This window comes from Brassica oleracea, chromosome C4, assembly GCF_000695525.1.
Source record: "Brassica oleracea var. oleracea cultivar TO1000 chromosome C4, BOL, whole genome shotgun sequence".
NCBI lineage: Eukaryota > Viridiplantae > Streptophyta > Magnoliopsida > Brassicales > Brassicaceae > Brassica > Brassica oleracea.
This window is the reverse complement of record NC_027751.1, coordinates 25,812,775-25,836,035: the sequence shown is the minus strand read 5'-3', so window position 1 is coordinate 25,836,035 and position 23,261 is coordinate 25,812,775. Positions and strand designations below refer to the sequence as shown.

General features: G+C 38.3%; 2 protein-coding genes across 2 annotated transcripts; one reads left to right on the top strand and one right to left on the bottom strand.

The window, feature by feature from the left end:
• The first annotated feature begins 15,364 nt into the window (after window positions 1-15,364).
• On the top strand, window positions 15,365-17,485 carry LOC106336552 (actin-related protein 7-like). The gene is made up of 5 exons (XM_013775400.1): window positions 15,365-15,859; window positions 16,123-16,264; window positions 16,556-16,797; window positions 16,880-17,063; window positions 17,131-17,485. Exons 1-5 carry the CDS (start codon window positions 15,560-15,562, stop codon window positions 17,349-17,351), a joined length of 1,089 nt encoding a protein of 362 aa, XP_013630854.1. The 5' UTR covers window positions 15,365-15,559; the 3' UTR covers window positions 17,352-17,485.
• Window positions 17,486-17,584: 99 nt separating this feature from the next.
• Window positions 17,585-21,026, bottom strand: LOC106336551 (65-kDa microtubule-associated protein 4). Its single transcript, XM_013775399.1, has 13 exons — window positions 20,940-21,026; window positions 20,749-20,832; window positions 20,473-20,670; window positions 20,130-20,381; window positions 19,829-20,035; window positions 19,586-19,741; window positions 19,341-19,500; window positions 19,101-19,252; window positions 18,910-18,997; window positions 18,727-18,800; window positions 18,556-18,630; window positions 18,224-18,479; window positions 17,585-18,145 (listed from the first exon to the last, which is right to left on the bottom strand). Exons 2-13 carry the CDS (start codon window positions 20,818-20,820, stop codon window positions 17,781-17,783), a joined length of 2,055 nt encoding a protein of 684 aa, XP_013630853.1. The 5' UTR covers window positions 20,821-20,832; window positions 20,940-21,026; the 3' UTR covers window positions 17,585-17,780.
• Between the last annotated feature and the right edge of the window lie 2,235 nt (window positions 21,027-23,261).

The window sequence follows — 23,261 nt, the reverse complement described above, 5'->3', positions numbered from 1 at the left end:
ATTGTCTCATTAATTTCCTCTGTGAAGGTTGAAGACGACTGGTGAACTTGTGTGTTTGCAGGCTGCGTTATGGTGTTGGTCCCGTGCTGTGAAGTTTCTTGTAGGCTTCTGCTAATACTTCGCTTGTTGCTGTTTGCTATGGAAACATCCAAACGGTCCGTGAAGGCTTGCATGCTTGGGGCTAGTGGTAAAGGGCCTCTTCCGGCTAATAGACTTGACCAAAGCTATTTCTCTTTTGATTCAGTACGTAGCTGTTCTTCAAATCCATCAGGTTGTGCTATGAGAAAATGGTAACTTCCCTCATTACAACTCAAAGCATGAGCAGTGAAGATGAACTCCCCGTGTCCCAGACATGTCTCCCAGGATTAGCATCAAATTCTTATTGTCAGGACTGTCAACAGCGCAGCAAAGAGCGTCCACCAAAATCATCACAAGCGTATCATTTTGATCTCCTGAAACAATAAATATACCCGCGCGGTTGAAAATTTCATTTTTTTTCATAGACATTTTGTATTTATTTTGTACATTATAACCACATATATTCAAATGTGTATATGGATTTTTCAAACATAAGTATGTGATTCCATTTCTTTGTTTTTACATCAATTAACAATTTCAAATTTAACATGTATTTGTATCTTCTTTTATTTATTTTAGTTTGTTGAATTAGTGTTTGACTATTTTGAAATGTGGTTTAGTAAAATAAATAATTATTTTCATTTTAAAAATATTGTAACATTTCAAATAAAATTAAATTCAGGCAAAAATAAAATTATATCGTCATAAGTTATAATTATAAAGTAATTAATTAAACATTTAGTATTATTTATTTTCCAAAAAAAATGAATTATCAAATATTAAACAAATAACATTTACATATATTTAATAAATTACATATGAAGGTATACTATTAAATAACAATTTCAAAATCTATATTTATTCTAAATATTTTAAATTAAAATGATGTTCGTAATAGTAAAAATAATCTTATTAAAAGTATAGTATATATTTTTTAATTAATAGTGTAGATAATTTAAATGTGACAATTTTTACTGATCAATATTATATTCAGCCCAATGGACTCACTAATCTATCATATTATTTATTTAAGCCCAATACACAATTAACTTAAGCCCAAAATAAAAAGCTATCAGATTTTCTTTTCCGGAAAAAAGATAGCAACGTGTTCTAAACCTAACAACTAACAAAGTCTCAATTATGTCGATCTCATATCTCGATTTTATCTTTCTCTTTAACCTAACTCCCATTGCATCAACCATAAAACTAAACCCGCAATAGGCGTCTATGTTTTCTTCACTCTGAACACATATATCCTGCGAAATAGCATATATTCATTGCTATGCAATCAATTCCTGGAAATAGAGGTGAGTTTTTTTTTGTTTTGAAAAGATAGCATAGGTATACTCTATAATCTGAATACAAATGATCTGTTTTCTAGGACCTGGGTTAGTTTTATTTGATAAGATTTGATTGGTTTATCAAATCTCTGTAACATGCAAGCCGCCTGTAATTAATTTATATTAAATGTAGGATATTATGAAAAAAGTTTTTATGGTTATCTATATAGTAGTGTTTGAGATCTTAGTTGAAATCGGATATGTATATATTGTGAGAATATATTGAATGAGTTGTTTTGATATTCAAAATTAACATACGATATTTGCTGATTTTTATCCACAAAAAATTAGGAAAACATGTGAGCAGTTTAAGAAAACTCAAAATATGGTATATAAATTTAGAATATTCTTCTTTTAAACCCTCAAGTAATAAGATAGTATGGATTAGTTTAAACCCGCGAGCTGTTTATGAGATTTTTATTTAAATTAAGTGAATATTATGTAGATATTCTTGTTGCAACCGATTTATGGATTTGAAAATTCTTGTTACATTGGTCATAAAGATAGGGGTTTGAATCCGGAACAGTTCGATGAATATGTGTGATCATATATGTATATAATGTGTAAGAAGAAATTGCAAACTAAAACTTGCCGGTTTAATATTTCTTTACATGTGAAATGGTTCAAGGGTATGTGTAAGAGGTGGATCATCACTTGATCATAGGCCTGGGACTTATTATCCGAGATCCAGATTCGATCCGAGATCCGCTCCGAAAATAGGATATCCGAGGTGCCCGGATCCGAATCCGGATAGTAAAATCTTGGATCCGTCCAAACCGAATCCGGATCCGGATATCTTAATTGTTAGGTCCGGATATCCGGATCTGGATCCGTACTTTTAAAACACATTAACTTTTTAAATTTCATTAATATTTATACAGAAATTAATTTTGTAATATTATATTTTAGTTTTTACAATATTATAGACATATATATATATATTTATAAATCTTGTATAAATATTTCATTTATGTATTATTTTTAAAATTTTAGTTTTTTTAAAAAAATATTATTTTTAATTATTTTTGCGGATCCGGATCCGGATATCCGCGGATAATAGAATATAGAGACGGATATCCGAAATCCAGATATCCGAAAACCACGAATCCGGATCCGGATATTAAATCCACGGATCCGACGGATCCGGATCCGGATCCGGATACCCTAAATTTCCCGGATATCCGGATCCGTCCCAGCCTTACTTGATCATATATATATATAACGTGTAAGTGAATAAAATAGAGGTTCAATGTTAAACATGCACAGAGATTTTATGTTTGATTTCAGGTCGAGTCTAGTGTATTTTTAAAATAACAAACAACTCACATTTACAACTCTAGAACTATACGTTAACGTTTTAGTCTAAGTCACTGTTTGTTAATGATTTATGTTTACGGCTGAGCATTAGAAATATACGATGATGTAATGGTTTGATAATGATTTACAATAATTAAAGAAGAAAATATTGGTTTGTAAACCAAACCGTAATTGTAGGCTTGTATAGAAATTTTAGGGAATGATATAATAAGGCAAATTATTAGTAATGAATAAATGATAACTGATTTCTAGTGATGGTCTATTTAAAAAGAAAAATCATACATAAATCGAAGTTGTGACTTCTGTTTTAATATATAAGATATAAGCTCAGGGCCAAAAATATTTAATATAAAAAATTTCTACACAAATTAGTGTATATCATTTCTTAAAATTTTAAATGTTAATGTCAATATTTCACTATACTGTGTCGAGAACAATATAAGACCAACTCCAACCCAACTCTATTTTGCTTCTATATTTAAAAAAAAATAGAATTGCATTAGAGATGCTATAAGCAGATAAAGAGTGAGTGAAAGGAGTTCACCTCCTGCGGAAAAGTATCTAGGCATGATTCCAAATGATTCAAGGCCATCGATCTGATCCATATCACCATAAGCATAAATAGTTACTGTTGAATAAACTTGAATTGGAAGTTTCCTTTTCCTTATGTGAAGTTGTGGTTATCTTTAAGGATTAGGATATTATGATTGACATGATACTATTAGGATTAGGAGTTATCTTAAGTCCTATATATAGTGATGCATATTGTGATGCACAATGTGTGAGTTTGTGATTTATGATCTGAGAACCTTGTGATTGAATAATAAGAGAAGAACTTCTTATTGATATTAGTATTCTATATTTGGTATCAGAGCCAAACAAGAACTCTAAGAATCGAAAGAACGTGATACGCAATCAATTGATACTATGAGTGACTCGAAAGACGAACTTGTGCTACGCAGCAAAGATGTTGGAGCCGCCTCTGTTAAACTACCAATGCTAAACTCTTCTAACTACACAGTTTGGGCTATGCGGATGAAGATAGCATTAAAGGTTAGCAAGATTTGGGAAGCAATCGACCCAGGAAACAAAGCAGAAGATAAAAACAACTTGGCCATTGCGTTACTATTCCAATCCATACCCGAAGCCTTGATTCTCCAAGTCGGTGAATTAGATACTGCTAAATCTGTTTGGGAGGCGGTGAAAGCACGTCATATAGGAGCTGAAAGGGTACGTGAGGCGAGACTACAAACTTTGATGGCTGAATTTGATCGACTCAAGATGAAAGATGCAGATACAATCGACACGTTTGTAGGAAAAATTTCCGAGATCACTTCCAAGTCTCTGTAGGAGAGATAATAGAGGAGTCAAAAGTTGTTAAGAAATTTTTACAGAGCTTGCCTAGAAAGAAGTACATTCATATTGTTGCTTCTCTCGAGCAAGTTCTAGATCTCAACTCAACAAGTTTTGAGGACATCATCGGAAGATTAAAAGCATATGAAGAAAGAGTCACTGAAGAAGAAGAAGAAGCACTTGACGACTCCGGGAAACTAATGTACGCTGACTCAAAACAAGAAATCTATGGCAATGCATACAACAACCGGGGTCGTGGACGTGGTGGACGATCGAGCTGGCGAGGAAGTGGTCGCGCGCGTGGTTCGTTTCAGCAACAAAGGGAAGCATATCGCCAAGGACGAGGTGGAGGCGGAGATGCATCTCGCATCACTTGCTTTAGTTGTGATAAACTTGGGCACTACGCCACGGATTGCCCTGATAAACTACTAAATCTTCAAGAAACTGCCGAGAAGAAAGACGAAGAAACTGAAGCAGCTGATACTCTCATGATGAATGAGGTAGTTTATCTTAACGAAAATAAAGTAAACCTAAGAAGTTTGAAGCTGAAACAGACTCAATGGACGTATGGTATCTTGACAACGGCGCTAGCAACCACATGAGTGGCAATCGTTTGTTTTTCTTCGAGCTGGACGATTCGATCACCGGACAAGTACGGTTTGGAGACGATTCAAGGATAGACATAATGGGAAAAGGTTCAATCCGCTTCATCGTTAGGGGAGGAGAGAAGAAAGTTCTAAAAAACGTATACTACATACCAGCTCTGCGTAGTAACATCGTTAGCTTGGGACAAGCTACAGAATTTGGGTGTGAAGTTCGTATGAAAGATGAAACCCTGACCTTATTCGACTGTGATGGACAAATGATGATAAAGAGTACGAGAGAAAAGAACCGTTTATATAAGGTAAACTTACAAGTAGATCTTATTCAATGTCTGCAAGTAAAAGGCCACGGAGATAAAACGATATGGCATGCACGACTGGGACATATTAGTAGGGAAACAATGAGGCTTATGGTTAGCAAAGAGTATGTCAACGGTATGCCTGATATTGATCGCACCAATGAAACATGTGTGTCCTGTCTAAAGGCAAAACAAACCCGGAGACCCTTCCCACAACCAACACTATACCGCGCAAAGGAGCTCCTTGAGCTAGTACATGCTGATCTCTGTGGACCCATCTCGTCACCAACTCCGGCTAAGAAACGATATGTCTTTGTCCTCATTGATGATTGCTCTCGCTACATGTGGACATCATTGCTCGAAGAAAAGAATGAGGCCTTTGAAAAATTCAAAAACTTCAAAATACTTGCTGAACAAGAAACACACACAGAACTGAAGAACCTACGGACTGATAGAGGAGGCGAGTTTATCTCACGGGAATTTCAGGATTTTTGCGTGAAACATGGAGTTAAGCGACACCTGAGTGCACCTTACTCTCCATAGCAAAACAGAGTGGTAGAACGACGCAACAGAACACTCTTGGAGATGGCTAGGAGCATCCTAAAACATATGAATCTACTGAATCATCTCTGGGCGAAGAAATAAGACATGCCACCTACCTGATCAATCGGGTCGCAACCAGGTCATTGGAATGGAAAACACCGTATGAAGGTCTGAAATTGCGAAAGCCAAACCTCTCTCACATTAAAGTATTTGGTTGTGTATGTCATGCGAGAACAGAGAGAGCCGGAAGGAAAAAACTCGACGACAGATCGAGAACTCTGGTCCATCTTGGAATAGAACAAGGATCAAAAGCATATCGATTGCTTGATCCATTGAGTAAACGTATTGTTGTCAGCCGAGACGACGTGTTCGAAGAAGAAAGAGAAAGGAATTGGAATAAGAACGAGCATGGTGATCCGGGAGAACTTGAGGTAGTTTTGAAGCGTTTGATCAAGGGCTCAAGCGAAAGTGAGTCCTTAGCTGGAGCAACAATGAACGTTGCAGGTCACGATGAAGAGCTTGATGAATATAATGAAGACGCTGATGAAAACAAAGAAGAATCATTACCTAGACGCTTGACAAGGATCACCACCAAGCCGTCATATCTTGATGATTACGTACTTCAGGCTGAGTTAGAAGGAGAGTGACTGTTGATGATTTTCAACGATGAACCTTGGGATTTTAATGATGCTAAGAAGATGAAGGTTTGGGTCGATGCGTGCAAGGACGAGATCTTCTCAATAGAGAAGAACAATACATGGGACCTTGTTGAACTACCGGATGGTATAAAGCCAATCGACTTGAAGTGGGTCTTCAAAATAAAACGCAATGCTGATGGGACTATCAGCAAATATAAACCACAGCTAGTAGCTAAGGGCTATGTTCAACGACATGGTGTAGACTACGACGAAGTGTTTGCTCTGGTGGCTCGTATTGAAACCATACGACTGATCATTGCTTTGGCTGGCTCACGCGGTTGGGAGATACATCACCTCGACGTTCAGACCGCCTTTCTACACGGTGAACTAAAGGAGAAAGTCTTTGTGAATCAACCTGAGGGTTTTACGGTCACAGGAGAGGAGCACAAAGTCTACAAGCTTAAGAAAGCCCTTTACGGTCTACGGCAAGCACCGAGAGCTTGGAACATAAAGCTTAACCAGATTCTGCGAGGCTTAAACTTCGAGAGATGCTCCAAAGAACCTTCCCTCTACCGAAGAGAAGAGAATAAGGAGCTTCTCATCGTGGTGGTTTATGTAGATGATCTACTAGTTACCGGTTCTTCTCTACAAGCTATACTTGAGTTCAAGAATGAGATGGGAGCTAAATTTGAGATGAGAGACCTTGGGAAGTTAACGTACTACTTGGGGATAGAAGTTCTGAAATATGACGGAGGCATTATACTCAAGCAGGACCGATATGCTCCTAGAATCCTTGAGGAAAGTGGTATGAGCTCCTGCAACTTAACTCATGTACCGTTGGAGCAAAACACGCAGTTTTCTAGAGGAATTGATGAAAATAAAGTAGATGAGAAGGAGTTTCGTAGGAACGTTGGATGCTTACAGTACTTGTTGAATACACACCCAGACCTAGCGTTCAGCGTTGGGGTCTTGAGTAGATACATGCAAGACCCAAAGGTGACTCATGGAGCCGCAATGAAGCAAGTCCTCAGGTACCTTCGAGGAACTACCTCTCTCGGCTTATGTGACTCACGAGGAAAGGGGACGAGCTTGTTGGGCTATAGTGACAGTTTGTGCAGTGTAGACTTGGATGATGGTAAGGGCACAACATGAAACATTTTTTTACCTTGGAGAGAGCCCTATTACATGGAGCTCGACAAAGCAAGAGTTGGTAGCTCTTTCGTCTTGTGAATCAGAGTTTATGGCAACAGAAGCTTCAAAGCAAGCCATTTCGTTGCAGGAACTTCTAAGCGAAGCAGTCGGAGAGGCAAGTAAACGTGTGGTGATTAAGGTCGATAACAAATCTGCGATTGCATTAACAAAAAATCCGGTGTTCCATGGACGAAGCAAGCATATTCATAGGAGATTTCACTTTATAAGAGAGTGTGTCGAGAATGAATTGGTCGAAGTTGAACACATCCCGGGGAGTGAGCAAAAGGCTGATATCCTCACCAAATCGCTTGGGCGTAATAAGTTTCAGGAGATGCGAGAACTCATCGGAGTTCTAGATGTGTGTGGAGAAAAGTTCAAGCTTAAAGGGGGGAATGTTGAATAAACTTGAATTGGAAGTTTCCTTTTCGTAATTTAAAGTTGTGGTTATCTTTAAGGATTAGGATATTATGATTGACATGATACTATTAGGATTAGGAGTTATCTTAAGTCCTATATATAGTGATGCATATTGTGATGCATAATGTGTGAGTTTGTGATTTATGATTTGAGAACCTTGTGATTGAATTATAAGAGGAGGACTTCTTATAGATATTAGTATTCTATAGTTACCGTATCACCAAAACCCTCGTTCACAAGTGTTGATATAATGTTCTTGGAAATCAATTCAACATTAACACCTTCAGGAATTGTTCAACCGTCCATGTCCCAGAAGACTGGAGTCTTTGAAGCTACGTAACGTCCCTCACAATCAGAATAATCATCCTCCTCCTCGTCTACTTCACTATAAATGAGAGGGTCTTCTCCACGTGACACGCTTGACCAAAGCCATACTGTACTAAGTACGTAGTTTATTATCTGATAACACAGGCTGTGCTAAGTGAATCCTATAATTATGTTTACATGATTTTAAATAGCGAAGTGCACTGATAAAACCAGGGTGTTGGGAAATGTCCCCAATGATCAGCAAAAAGATTAATCTGCAAGAATTGCCAATTGCCCCGACGAGGAAGTTAGACAAAAGATAGGTTTGTCTGAGGTATGGCTTCTCATTGCGACAGTAAAATATTGGGATCCTGGTGTAGAAAAAATCGTCACGACTGATCGCAACATTATCACTAAAAGGGATGATCTCGACTGCCGTGATAACCGTGTTTCCAAAGGTAACGGAGCAGAAGTACCGTTTAGTAACTGATAACACGATGATCCTATTTAGTCTGAGAATGCCTAAGATCAAAGTATTCTTGTGATCGTTGAGAACACCTATGTTCTATCCGATTGCAAGGATTCAAGAGATGTTGTAAAACAAAGCTCTAAGTTTTATATAATTCCATAATCAGGTCGTGTCTCTTACAAATCAAGAGATAACTATATATAGCGATAATAAAAACCCTAAGACAGTTAAAGATAAAAACTAAGGAAACCTATTCTCGATTTGAAAAGGAAACTAGAAAACCAAAGCTTATCGGGTTGATGATGTACGCTACATCAGGTCCCTCCCCCTGCGGAAGATTCGTCCACGAATCCAGCAAGCGCATCATCATCTGGTTCATATTTGAACAAATGTTTGACATTGAACACATCTGCCATATGAACATGTGAAGGCAGAGCAAGACGATATGCATTGGCATTGATCTTCTCAGTGATCTCCACGGGACCAATCTTTCGAGGCTTGAGCTTGTTGTATTGACCAACTGGAAAACGTTCCTTTGTTAAAACTGCCCATACGTACTCGCTGACCTGAAAATGCACCTCACGCCGTCGAGTATCCGCGGCTCGTTTATACTTGATTGTCCTGAGCCCGAGCATGCACTATAGCCAACTCATCGATTAGCTCAATAGCACGGCCATGGAACTCACCTGGTTGAGGAAGAGTTGATAAAGCCAAAGGCCCATGCGGATTCACGCCATAAACAACTTTGAAGGCTGAAACCCAGGCTCTGATTATTGGCATGATTGCGAGCAAACTATGCTTGACAAAGAAGAGAATCCCACGACCTCAAGTTATCGCCAACCAAGCATCGCAACATATTTCCAAAGCTCCGATTGGTGACCTCCGTTTGACCATCCGTCTGAGGATGATACGCAGAGCTCATTTTTAAGCTGGTCTTAAACAATTTCCACAGAGAACGCCAAAAGTGGCTAATGAACCTGGAGTCGCGGTCAGACATGATAGAAATAGGCAAACCATGTAAACTATAAATTTCGCGAAAGAACAGTTGAGCGATCTGGACAGCGTCCGTCGTCTTCTTGCAAGTAATAAAACGAGCCATCTTTGAGAAGCGATCGACCACCACAAAGATTGAATCATTGTGGGTTCGCGGAAGACCAAGAACAAAATCCATACTAATATCGCTCCAAGGCTGCGTAGGGATTGGTAAGGGTAAATAAAGACCTGCATTGGAAGCGTGTCCTTTACCCTTCTGGCACGTTGTGCAGCGAGCCACAAATATCTCTACATCGCGTCGTAACGTCGGCCAGAAATATGAATCCGTAACGAGCTTCAACGTTCGATCCTGTCCCACATGACCTTCGTTATGCAACTCTGCGACGATCTGGAGGCACAGACTGCAATCTGGGACAGAAAGCCGATTATTTTTAAAGACAAACCCATAAATAAGAGAGTAGTCAGACCGCAGGCCTTGAGACAGGTCCGTCCATAGGGAAGAGAAGAAAGGATCAGACGGGTAGAGTTCGGCAAAGCTCTCGAAGCCCGGAACCGAAACTCAAAGAGTAGAGGCCAAGGCATGCCGGCGACTTAAGGCATCAGCCACTTTTTTACCCGACTGGTGTTTAATGACAAAAGTGAATAGTTGCAGATAAGCTGTCCAAGAAGCATGCCGGGATGAAATCTTGTCCTGCGTCCCCAAATATTTTAAAGCAACGTGGTCTGTAAACAGAACAAATTCTTTGTGAGAAAGGTAGTGACACCAATGTTTGATTGCTTGGACGATTGCGTAGAACTCGACGTCGTAAGTGCTATAACGTGCGCGAGCCCCAGCCATCTTCTCGCTGTAATAGGCAACCAGTCGACCCTGCTGGCTCAATACGGCTCCAATTCCTAGCTTACTTGCATCACAATGTAGTTCAAAAGGAATATCAAAATCCGGAAGCACCAATATAGGGGCCATCGTGAGCTTTATTTTGATAAGTTCAAACGCCTTTGACGCTTCTGGTGACCACACGAACGAGGTGTGCTTCATATAGTCGGTGATCGGTGCCATTATGGCACTAAAGTTATTCACAAAACACCGATAGAATGACGCTAAACCGTGAAAACTTCAGACCTCTGAAATCGTGGTTGGTGTTGGCCACGAGGCGACTGCTGTGACCTTCTATTGATCGACTCGAAGTCTCGAGGCAGAGACTACATAACCAAGAAATAAGACCTCTGTCACACCGAACTCGCATTTGTGCCTAGCCACAAAACGTTTTTCTCAAGCAAGGCTTGCAACACGTCCCGGATATGCGACAAGTGTTCATCCAAGGCAGTGCTGAATATGAGAATGTCGTCGAAGTAAACGACTACAAACCTACCAATAAATGGTCGAAGGGCTTGATTCATGACACGCATAAACGTACTAGGAGCATTGGACAAACCAAATGGCATGATGAGCCATTCGAACAACACTTCTCGCGTTTTGAAAATCGTTTTCCATTCATCTCCTGGCCTAATTCGAATCTGATGGTATCCACTCTTTAGATCCAGCTTCGTGAATATAGTAGCCTTACCAATTTGATCCAAAAGATCATCAAGGCGAGGGATCGGGAATCGGTATCGTGTTGTGATTTTGTTTATTGCACGACTATCCACACACATACGCCATGTCTTGTCTTTCTTTGGAATGAGGAGTGCAGGTACGGTGCACGGACTGAGACTTTCACGTACATATCCTTTGAGAAGAAGTTCCTCTACTTGACGTCGCAACTCCTCGTGCTCCGCGGGACTCATCCGATAGTGAGATCGATTCGGTAAGACGGTGTTGGGAACGAGATCAATGTGATGTTGAATGTCTTTAAGAGGTGGCAACCTTGCCGGTAATTCCTCGGGAAATGAGTCTTCAAACTCGGTGAGGAGAGTCGAGAATTCAGAAGGAACCGTGCTGGGTTGTGTACGGTTTGCCGTCGTTGCTACCAAGGCGAAGACTGGATAAGAGGATCGAAGTTCATCTTCAAATTGCGATTTGGAGATGATAAGAAGGCTCTGCTTCGTTGCATTCTGTTGCTTGTCGTTGGTGAGAGCAAGGTCAGTTTCTTGAGAAGGAATGAGCATAATCTTGCGCCCTTGAAACATGAAGGAGTGTGTATTAAGTTTTCCGTTATGGATCACCTCTCTATCATACTGCCGTGGGCGGCCAAGTATAATGTGGGACACGTCCATATGAGCTATATCACAATATTATGTGTCTTTGTAGAATGATCCAATAGAGACTGACAATAAGGTGCGTTGAGAAACATAGACCTTAGCTCCCGTTTGCATACCTTGACGAATATTGTGAAATTTCTGAAAAAGGAGACATTCAAAGTTGTATGGGATGAATGTTTTACGCATGTGCTTTTCCATCTTATCCCACGACGTTATCTTCTCTTTCCCCCGGCGTGAGCGTGTCAGCTTGACTTGGTTCCACCAGGAAGCGGCGTGACCGCGGAATCGAGTAGTCACGTATGGTACTTGTTTGTTTGCAGGAACCTCGTCGAATTCGAAGACCTCATCGACTGTTACAAACCAATCAAGTAGTTCCTCCAGTTGAGAGCCACCATGATACTCGGGAATATCTAGTTTGATACCCGATATCCATCGCGTCCGATTGTCATTTTGGTGCTGGCGATTGTGGAGTTGATGACGATGTTGGTTGTTCTCTCCGAACTGATTAGCTAGGTCGTCGTTGTCTTCTTCATGTTCTTCAAAGATGGGGTTGTTGTTATGGTGTGGGTGTTGGCGCGGAGCTATGGGAGCGGCGTTTGTTGTGTTGGCTGCGAGGGCAGCCTGAACTCCAGCTTGAACTCTGGTCTGAATTGCTTCAGCCATCGTCCGTCTCATATTGTCTTGAAAATTTTCCTGAAAATCCTCCAGGAATTGTTGCATCTGTGTCCATTCGTTTGGACGAGGTGCCATTGAAATCAAAGATCGCTAATCACGAATAGAATCGTAATTAAAAGGTCTTTAATTTGATACCAACTAACGGAGCTGAAGTACCGTTTAGTAACCGATAACACGATGATCCTATTTAGTCTGAGAATGCCTAAGATCAAAGTCTTCTTGTGATCGTTGAGAACAACTATGTTCTATCCGATTGCAAGGATTCAAGAGATTTTGTAAAACAAAGCTCCAAGTTTTATATAATTCAACAATCAAGTCGTGTCTCTTACAAATCAAGAATCACTATATATAGCGATAATAAAAACCCTAAGATGGTTAAAGATAAAAACTAAGGAAACCTATTCTCTATTTGAAAAGGAAACTAACATAAAAAGGAAACTAGAAAACCAAAGCTTATCTGGTTGATGATGTACGCTACATCAAAAGGGCAGCTTTAATGTTCTTCCAGACAGCAATAGCATTCAGACCATCAGTGATCGGGCAATCATCTATGTCCCAGAAGATCACTGTCTTCCGACATGCATAGTATAGTTCACAAAATGAAATCGCATTTTTTCAAAAAGAAAAAATTTATGAAACTAAAAAGAAAGCAAAGAGAAGGGTTTGAGGGAAGATATATAGCGAAGAGATCTTACGGGTGGGCATGGTTTTGATGGATTGATTCGAGAAAATCGTTCAACTACTATTTGTTGTTGGTGGCTACGAATGAGAGATAAACGGTGACCTTCTAGCTATTAGAGCATGATTATCCCAGAGACCCATTTAGAGTCTCTTATTTTTTTTTAATACTTTTAAGTAGTAAAAGTGACTTAAGAGACATCATTAAGAAACCGAACATTCATGTTTTGCTTCAAAACCTGAGAAAACTATATAAGAATGCTGTGATTCTGATTCTGAATTAGATAACCAAACTTTGAACTTCATCAAAAGCACAAAATATTCTATCATAATTTTTCAATTATCTATTAATCAATCAAGTAGATCGCAGATCTAAGCACATCAAGAATTGAGGAGGAAGAGGAGCAACGAACAAAAGAGAGGGAGAGAATCAGATTGAGAAAGAAAGCAAATCGCAGTAGCGGCGTACCTGGATGAGCGAGCAGATAGAGAGAAGAAGAAGACTGAGTGGTGCTCGGTAACGAAGAAGAAGAATAAAGGATTCTAGGCTGAGCCGTCGAGAGAGAGCCGTCGGGAGAGAGATACAATCTCTCAAATTCCTCTGCTCAATAAAACTGTAACAAGTGTGTCAAGAGACATACCTTCTATCGCTTAATTAAGATAGTTTTTTCAATTAATAGCTTTTTTTTTTAATCCTAATTATACTAAAAACCCATTTAAGAGCTTCTGATGATGGTGATCTTAGAGCGCTCTCAGGCACTCTGCCTTTGTAGACACGAAAGGGAATGAAGGCTGAAGGGTGAAGATGGGCTAATAATATATAAATATGGGCCTTAGGGTTAGAGGCCTTCTATTGAGCTTTGTATGGGCTTTAGATTACTGAGGACCACAGACGCTAAATCGAGATGGCCGTTCAGATAGCCATTCGGTTTAGGTCGAATATCTCAAAATTTTGGATATTTTGATAGTGAAGTATATAATTTGTTCGAGTATTTTACACTTCAAATCAGTTTCAGATATTTGTAGGTTTAAGTTAATATATATACTAGATTAAGAGATAAACATTATATATATATATATATTATTTTATGTATTATATGTTCTTACATATTATGAAATAATAAATATATATTGAATAATTAAAAGTCAGTAACTATTACATATATAATTAAATTGGTGTGAACGTATAAATCAATTTTATTAATCCAAACAATTTTTTAAAAAAATTTGATAAGATATGTAATTAAATTTAAATGATATTAACATACATAGTATATTTTTAATATTAATGTCTATTAAATGATGCTTTCTACTCATATGTTTTTTTTTATCATATGTATCTTTAATAGCAAAAACTTTAAATTACTGATAACAAAATTTTCATTGTGGGACTAATAATTTTAGTAATTTATAACTTAAAAAAATTATTAATGTTAGTTCAAAACTTTTATCAAAAAGAATTATTCAAAATAAATTTTGAAACTAAAATATTTATTTATTCAATATGGTTTATAGTTTAATTTAGAATGATATATATACATACATATTTTAAATCTTGATAATTAATTAAATTAGACTTTTATTTATATGATTTTGTAATCATTTGTATTTTGTCATAACAAAAAATCGCAAAATTTGAATGTGAGACTTTTAACAGTTTTAGTAATTTATAGTCGTTTTTTAATTCAAAATATAACATATATAGAAAAATCTAAATTTCTATAATATGGTTATTGTGATTTTTTAAAATTATTTTAATAGTTTAAAATTAAACAAATTTGATAGAAGATACATTATTTTTTTATCAGATCTTTATTATTCAAAATCATTAATTGTCATATATAATTTAGCCACATTAGGCAATTTCGTAGTCTTTATTTAGAGAAATAATAAATAACATTAATAATGAATTTATAGTTAGTTTAATAAAAAAATTATTATATAATTAGATGAACCAACATATTTCTCTAATAATTCTAAGAATATTCTAGTGATTGACACATGGGTAAAAAAAAATTGGTAATGTTTAATATAATTTCGGGTTTTAGTTATACCAATCAGAAGTTCGGATATCCAAACTTGTTTAATATAAAATCCGGTTACGTTGGTTCAGATTTTGGTTTGGTTTTTTCAAATCAGGCTTTGGTTTGAATATCTGGTAAAATGTCCATGCATCCTCTTAAAACTGGACTGTAAAATATGTTTTATGGACTTTATATAGGTTTAATGGGTCTTAAATGGGCTTTAGACCGAAACACACTGTCGTCGCTGTTTCTTCGTCGATTCTCTGTTTCCGTCTCTCACTCACTCACTCGTAAAGCTTCTTCCGTTTTCAATTCAAAGTGGATTATGAGGGACCTCGAAAAGCCATTTTCTCTTTCCCTTTGTCTCTGTCTCTAACTTGATTCAACGCTCCCAAGTTCTCTTCTTTAGCTTCCTTAACTTGGTGGTTTGTGAAATAATGGAAGCACTTGTAGTTGATGCTGGCTCCAAGCTCCTCAAAGCGGGAGCAGCGATTCCTGATCAGTCTCCTGCAATGATAATTCCATCTCAGATGAAACGAATGGTTGATAATGGTGATGTGTCTTCTTCAGCTGTCACTGTTCTTGAAGATGTCACTCTTGACCCTATTGAAAGAGGGTTCATTAGAGACTGGGATGCTATGGAGGATCTGTTGCGTTACGTTGTGTACACTGGGCTTGGATGGGGGGAGGGTAACGAAGGCAACATACTCTTCACTGATCCTCTCTACACTCCTAAGGTCTGTTCTATCTTCTCAACTTCGTTATTAACTGAAAAGATTACAAGTTCCTTTGTGTCCCATTTTTTTTGTTAAAGTAAATAAAGTTAATTTGATTGAAAAGATTAAAACTTTACAAGTTTCTTTTTGACCCATTTTTGTTTATATAGTAAATGAAGTCAATTTGATTGCATAGATGAGAACTTTACAAGTTTTTTTGACCCATTTTGTTGTTAAAGTAATTGAAGTTGATTTGTTTCTGTGAATGATTTTTTGGGGGGCAGGCTATTAGGGAGCAGTTGGTGCAGTTGATGTTTGAAACGTTCAATGTTTCTGGATTCTATGCATCAGAGCAAGCAGTATTGTCTCTTTATGGTGCTGGGAGGATCTCCGGTTGCACTGTTGATATTGGTCATGGGAAGATAGGTAATGATTACAACTTGGTTCACCTTTGTTAGAATCTGATCTTCTAACTCTTTGTGTCTTTTCACATTGTCATGGTTTCCATCTTTTATGTGTGTTTATGTTAGTGGAGTTGTTATGTCCCTTTACAAAACTTCTTTAGATGCTCTAAAACGTTTAGTTAAACCATATAATCTTTCTCCTGTAAGTTGTTGTAGATTGGAGGTTCCTTGTGTATGTACCTGGTTATGATTAGGATGTTGTTATGTATGATTTTCTTAACTTTATGATTGATCTCTCTTCCGTTGCATCCAGATATTGCCCCAGTTCTTGAAGGTGCTGTGCAGCACATTGCCTCGAAACGCTTTGAGCTCGGTGGAACCGATCTTACCAAACTATTTGCGCAAGAGCTTGGAAAGTCCAACCCTTTGGTGAATCTAAGCATGTCTGATGTTGAAACACTAAAAGAACAGTATGCAAGCTGTGCCGAGGACGAGATTGCTTACGAGAAAACCCAAAACTGTGAGATCGAGCTGCATACGCTTCCTGATGGACAGGTTTGTGTGACTACAAATCAAGAGTCTACAACTTGTGTTACATTAATACACAAATATACATAATAGAATGATGGTCCTCTAGGTGATAAGCATTGGGAGAGAGAGATTCTCTGTTGGTGAAGCTCTGTTTCAGCCATCAATATTGGGACTTGAAGAGCATGGAATAGTTGAGCAGCTTGTCCGGATTATATCCACAGTATCATCTGAGAACCATACGCAACTCTTGGAGAACACTGTGCTTTGTGGTGGCACAACCTCCATGACAGGTACTAAGTCCAACTTGGTACAATCTTGTGTGTTTGAAAAAAATTAAATGTAATCTGTCATTGGCAGGATTCGAAGGCAGGTTTCAGAAAGAGGCAAACTTGTGCTCATCAGCCATTAGGCCAATGCTGGTGAAACCGCCAGAGTATATGCCTGAGAGTTTGGGATTGTACTCAGCTTGGGTGGGAGGAGCAATACTAGCCAAGGTGGTGTTTCCACAGAATCAGCATGTTACTAAAGCTGACTACGACGAGACTGGACCATCCGTGGTTCACCGGAAATGTTTCTGATCCTAAACGGACCAAACCGTTGTTGTAGTTGAGGATTGATTTTGCATTTGTTGTGGTTAGGAACACTAATAATTTGGACAGCTCCCACTCAATCTATGTACGTTTAAGCAGCTTACAAGATTTAAACACTCCGACCAAACTAAGTACTTACTGCGTTGTAAGCAACTCTTCAATCTTAGTTCAGGAAAGAAAAAAAAAGCGATTGATGAAAAACGCAAAAGTAGTACATCAACATCAAACCATAAAGCCGGTTGTATAGTAAACGCAAACGTTTTACAGAAATCCACTGTGGGAAAGTATTCAAGTGAAGAACAAAACACAAAATGTGTTTTCCAATCAAACCGATTTAAAATTCCTACAAAAGCAGTCAAACCGAATCCATTTTTCCAGCTTTCTAAGTCAAACGAGAAAACCTGATATTATCACGGTTTAGCAAAAACCGGCTCTAACCTCTTCAAACGAGTACTCAACACCTTCTGCATTGTCCAGCCTCTTCTTCACAGCCTTGGACGCAGGAGTAAACGGCGTTGTTGCCTCCGACATAGCAACTGAAGCTGCTGGAGTTGTAGGTTCAGAGATTGGAACAGCCGCTCCTCTGTTCTCTTCGTTGGTTTTAGGAGATGACTTTGTAGGGTAAGCATCCTTGTGATCTTCAGGGGAGTTCAATATATTGGAAGTAACAGGTGAAAGAGGTTTCCTAAGCATTGGAGATCTCCCTTTGTTCATCACAGCTTTTCCTGCACCCGGAACGTTCTTTGCTCTGAGACGACCAGGAAGCTCTGAGTTTCTCCTCCCTATACATATTTGACACAATAAACATAAACAACGTTCTCTTGGTCTCTATAAAGTGTAAACCACAACGTGTACGGCACCTGAAGGATTTGGGATAGTAGACTCTCTTCTACTAGGAGCGTTCTGGTCATAGTAAGTAGTCTTTTTGCTATTGAGTGTTGCCTTCTCAGGCTTGGAACTTTGAAGAATGGCACCACCAAGGGAGAGTTTTCGGTTCATGGCAGAAGAAGGTAAGGCAGTTCTCAGTGGTTTCTTTCCACTTTTACCTGGGCTTGGTTTTGACCCGTAAAGTGCCTCTTGCTCTGTGATGTGCTGTCCATGGAGTTTCTTCAGATCCTGTTACAGAAACAACAGTGTCACATTACCAATTATGTTTAAGAATTGGTTACTTGTGAAACTTGTTTTTCCTTACTCTTTGTCTCTGTTTTTCAAACTCTTTCTCTTCCCATAGAGTCTTGTACTGCTCAAGCATGGATAAAACTCGGACCTGGACAATTCTCATGGAAACGTGCATTTGTGTTAAAGATAGATGTTGATTTGATAAGCATGTAGAACAGTGTCATTGATGAGTAAAGACACTTACACCATCGTATAAGAATGCATGTCCTCTTTCATCTTCCCAAGCGTTGACTTTTGCTGTCAAAGTCTCCACCATCCCTGCATCAATACCAGCAGAAAGCATTGGAAACACAAAAATCTATTCCAAGATTCAAGGTAACCAAGCTTATGGGTTTTGTCATATATTCTAGATGACACCAAATGTTACCAGGAAGTTTATTGACAAGTATACGAGCTTTTTCTGCACGCTTTAATGTAAGATGAGCTCCTCTTCCCGCATTGTACCTATTATCATCCTGAAGCAGAGAAAGAGATTGAGATTTAAATGTCCCTCATCATGAGAATCCAATATACAGGAAAAACTGAAGCAGAGAAAGAGGTTGAGATTATATGTCTTACTCTATTGTATTCTTCGAGCCATGACTCTTCTTCACATGCTGTCATCCATTTCTCCACCTTTTCTAGAATCTCTTTCCTGCTTGAAGATTCCTCTCTGACCTTTGCAATCTCGGAGTCAATTTGCTCTAACAACTGTTCAGGATCCTTGACACCTGAAAGATGAAAGTAACCCTATTATTAGCATGTGTCAATCGACCATTACAGTAAGCAGTGAAAGAAGCTTTTCTAACAATGGTTTACCAGATTCTATAGCTTCAATTGAAAAGTTCTCTGACTTAAGAACTTGGGGTGCCATGTGCACTTTCCTTGATATTTCCTCAAGCTCCAGCTTCTGTCTAAGAATCACCTCTTTGATCTTAGTTATCTTGAGCTTGCTAAGCCTAATGACTTCATCCTCAACCTGTATAACAAACCGACGTTTATTAAAAATTGGTCCATATACTGTCATAAACAGATAACCAGCAAGTTAATTCCTGTGCACTCACGTTTTTTATGGAAGCAACAGAGAGTATGTTGGCCTCCGTAATTTCAGACTCAGACAAAGCAATGCTGCAGGTGACATTGTGAAATGTCTTTTGCTCTTCCGCAGGTGTGTCCAGGAGATTCCAGAGCTCCAACAGGGAAACTGCAAGATCTTGAATCTAGACAAACATGTGAAAACGGTTAGAAACTGTAAGCATGCAGAAACTGTTTGTACAACATTCTCAAAGAGAGATTAGACTTCAAACCTTGTGCATTCGCTGTAACTTGACCCCCCGTAAATTCCCAATCATGAAATCCAACTTATCAAGTGTACTTCTGCTCACATCTCTCGTGTTGGAATCAACCAGAGATGGATGAATTCCTCTTGTCAAGTCCTTCAAGTCTTCACCAAGCACCGAGCACAACAACTTCAGCGTTTCCAGCAAACGCTCTACCTCTTCCAATCTTTTACTCTACAGTTTGAAAAGAGTACATTACATCATACGAAAAGTAAATACAGAGAGTCTTGTACGTCTGGATATACTAACATTCAAAGGTAAAACCAACCTTTTCATTCTGGAGTTCAGCCAACTGCCTACGCAAGTCTTCCAACTTATGAAGCGAAAGATCAGCCTCTTCTGCACCAAGCTTCTTCAGATAATCAGTAGAATCTCCAAGTTGAAAAGACAAGCTCAGCAACTGATCAATAACCTCCTTAAACCGATTCATTCTCTCAGCTTTCTTTCTTCGCAGCTCCTCTAACTGCACAGTAACGTTCTCAAGCTCCTCCTTCAAGTTCTCACCCACCCTACCGTTACACTACAATAAAAGGAAACATCTGTATCACTACCTACCCAAAACTCACACGAGAAAGACGAAGAAAAAGGTAATCAAAAAGCACACTACTAACATGAATCTCCTGTCCACCCATAGAAGATCCAATGGCTGCAATCTCCGCTCTCCCCAAAGCGATCTCTTTAAGCAAGTTCGCTTTGCACCTGCTAGCCTCCTCAACTTTACGCTTGTAAACCAAGAGGCACTCTTTCTCAATATCAGCCAAAGCAGCGTCCTTTTCATCCTCGTTCTCTCCCATTTCACTCCATATCTCCTGATATTATCAACCAATCTTACATAAATAAACAATCTCTATTCAACAAATTCTATCAACAAATCCTTCGAGGAACACCTGTAATTGGCGAAGCAACAATCCACATGTAGTCTCGATTCGCGAAAACTGCTCCGTTGAGTTTCGAATCATCGTGATTGAAACCTGCATAGAATGTAAATCAGAGAATGTAAATCGAGATTCGTGCTATATATGAACCCTAACTATAGATTGTTTCGTAAGTCTCTGCATCGTCTAAACTCAGATTCTACCTTGATCAAAGATTAGCGCCAAGAAAAGAAAGATGATCGAAGCTGATGAGAGAGATTAGGGTTTATAAGTGTTTTTGTGGAGGTAACTGATGCGAAATCAATTTTTTGAAGACGGAGCGGGAGGAGGGGTCCGTTACGTTATCCGAGGGTCACGGTTTTTTGCTGACGTGGCGTTATCTTCGACGTTGGATGAAAACGCTCTTTCCTCTTTTTTTTTATTTGACGGACGAGATTTCGTAACGGAGTATAATAAAGGCTTTGGTTTTGAAAAAGGGGCTGTTCTGATTTTTTGAAATATATTTGGCTCCATTTTTGATCTTACAGGATTTTGAAATATGGTAACCGGATAACTCAATTTAAAAAGGTATATAAAAGACAAATAAATTATCAAATCTTTTCATATTCTGTCACATATTCTCATCTTTTTTGTTGTGTATCAAATGGATAATGATTAAATTGAACATCTCTGTTCTTTTGAATTTAGTTTGTAATAAGTCTGTAAAATCAATTAAAAGTTATGACATTGATGCACAGATCCATGTACAAGCATTTGAATATAACATATTAACGATAGAGATTAAGAACTTTAAAACCTTACTAGAATTAGATGGATGCTTACCGTGGAATTGTTTTTGTATAGGTCTTTCTTTTACGTTTGTGTTATATAATTTCTCTTATCCTATAGATCTAAGGTATAACCTTTTAAATTATAAAATGTTTGAACTATACCTGGTTATCGTTACAGCGGCTGTTTGTTTCATCATTTGTCATCTCCATCCAAATGATTCATTTGTATGATCTATTCAAATGATCAATTCAGATTTTTGTGCTTGTTTGTTTGTCCATCCACATAACTCATCTAGATGAATCATCTAAATGGATCTTGTGTTTGTTTCTTTATTTTCATTTCCATTCAAATAAGTTTAGCAAAGAAAACGCGTTTTTGCGGTTTTGGCGGGAAAACGGTTTTTTGCGGTTTTGGCGGGAAAACGCGTTTTTACGGTTTTGGCGAGAAAACGCGTTTTTGCGGTTTTGGCGAGAAAACGCGTTTTTGCGGTTTTGGCGGGAAACACACATTTTTTGGTTTTGGCGGGAAAACACGTTTTTGCGGTTTTGGCAGGAAAACGCGTTTTTGCGGTTTTGGCGAGAAAACGCGTTTTTGCGGTTTTGGCGAGAAAACGCGTTTTTGCGGTTTTGGCGAGAAAACGCGTTTTTGCGGTTTTGGCGAGAAAACGCGTTTTTGCGGTTTTGGCGAGAAAACGCGTTTTTGCGGTTTTGGCGAGAAAACGCGTTTTTGCGATTTTGACGAGAAAACGCGTTTTTGCGGTTTTGGCGAGAAAACGCTTTTTTGCGGTTTTGGCGGGAAAACACGTTTTTGGCGGAAACACATTTTTACGGTTTTCGCCGGAAAACGAGATTTTTCGGTTTTGGCGGGAAAATACAAATTTTCAGTTTTGGCGAGAAAACACGTTTTTTTGTTTTGGCGGGAAAACACATTTTTTGGTTTTGTGTATTTTGGGGTGTTGGCGTGAAAACATTTTTTTTGTGATTTTGGCATGAAAACATGTTTTCGGTTTTTGCGGAAAAACACGTTTTTGCGGAAAAACACGTTTTTGCAATTTTGACGGAAAATATTTTTTTTGCAATTTTAGCGGGAAAATGCGTTTTGGGGTTTTGGCGTGAAAAAGTAGTTTTTAGCACGGGAAAAAGTGTTTTTGTAGTTTTGTCAGTCTTCGTTTGTGACAAAAATGATATTATGTTTAGGTTTGTAATTTGTGAATTACATTAGGGGTATAATAGACATTATACTATTTTGAAAGAACCATCTCTATTCAAATGATCCAAATTGGTTCAGCTGAATGGACTTTAAAATTAAGCCTAAATTTTCAAAAGTCATCCGGATGATCCATCTGAATGAGTTGCACTTTTAGTGCATAAACAAACAAAACTCTCATCTTCTTCCAGATGGTCCATGCAGATGGAGAAACAAACGGGTCCATAATCGTATGAATCTCTACATATACAATTTTCATGTTCTACAGTGCCAGTGCTTTGTTGGACTATTTGGAGCCCGAGGACCAATAGAAAAATTGTAAATTATACATTAATAATAAGAGAAAAAGACAAAAATAGCACTAAATCAAGTTTATGTTCCCAAACTAGCACTCAAGGTCAAAAGTCACAAAAATAGCACTTAATGTTTTATCAAAAGTCACAAACTTAAGGTTTAGAGTTAAAGGGTGGAGTTTAGGATTTAGGGTTTAGGGTTTAGGGTTTAGATTTTAGGGTTTAGGGTTTAGATTTTAGGGTTTAGGGTTTAGA

Coding starts and splice junctions, on each gene's coding strand:
- LOC106336552 (XM_013775400.1), top strand. CDS start 15,560: ATGGAAGCACTTGTAGTTGATGCTGGCTCCAAGCTCCTCAAAGCGGGA. Junction 16,265..16,555: donor TATTGGTCATGGGAAGATAG/GTAATGATTACA, acceptor CGTTGCATCCAG/ATATTGCCCCAGTTCTTGAA. Junction 17,064..17,130: donor TGGCACAACCTCCATGACAG/GTACTAAGTCCA, acceptor TGTCATTGGCAG/GATTCGAAGGCAGGTTTCAG.
- LOC106336551 (XM_013775399.1), bottom strand. CDS start 20,820: ATGATTCGAAACTCAACGGAGCAGTTTTCGCGAATCGAGACTACATGT. Junction 20,382..20,472: donor TGGGTGGACAGGAGATTCAT/GTTAGTAGTGTG, acceptor CTTTTATTGTAG/TGTAACGGTAGGGTGGGTGA. Junction 19,742..19,828: donor AGTTACAGCGAATGCACAAG/GTTTGAAGTCTA, acceptor ATGTTTGTCTAG/ATTCAAGATCTTGCAGTTTC.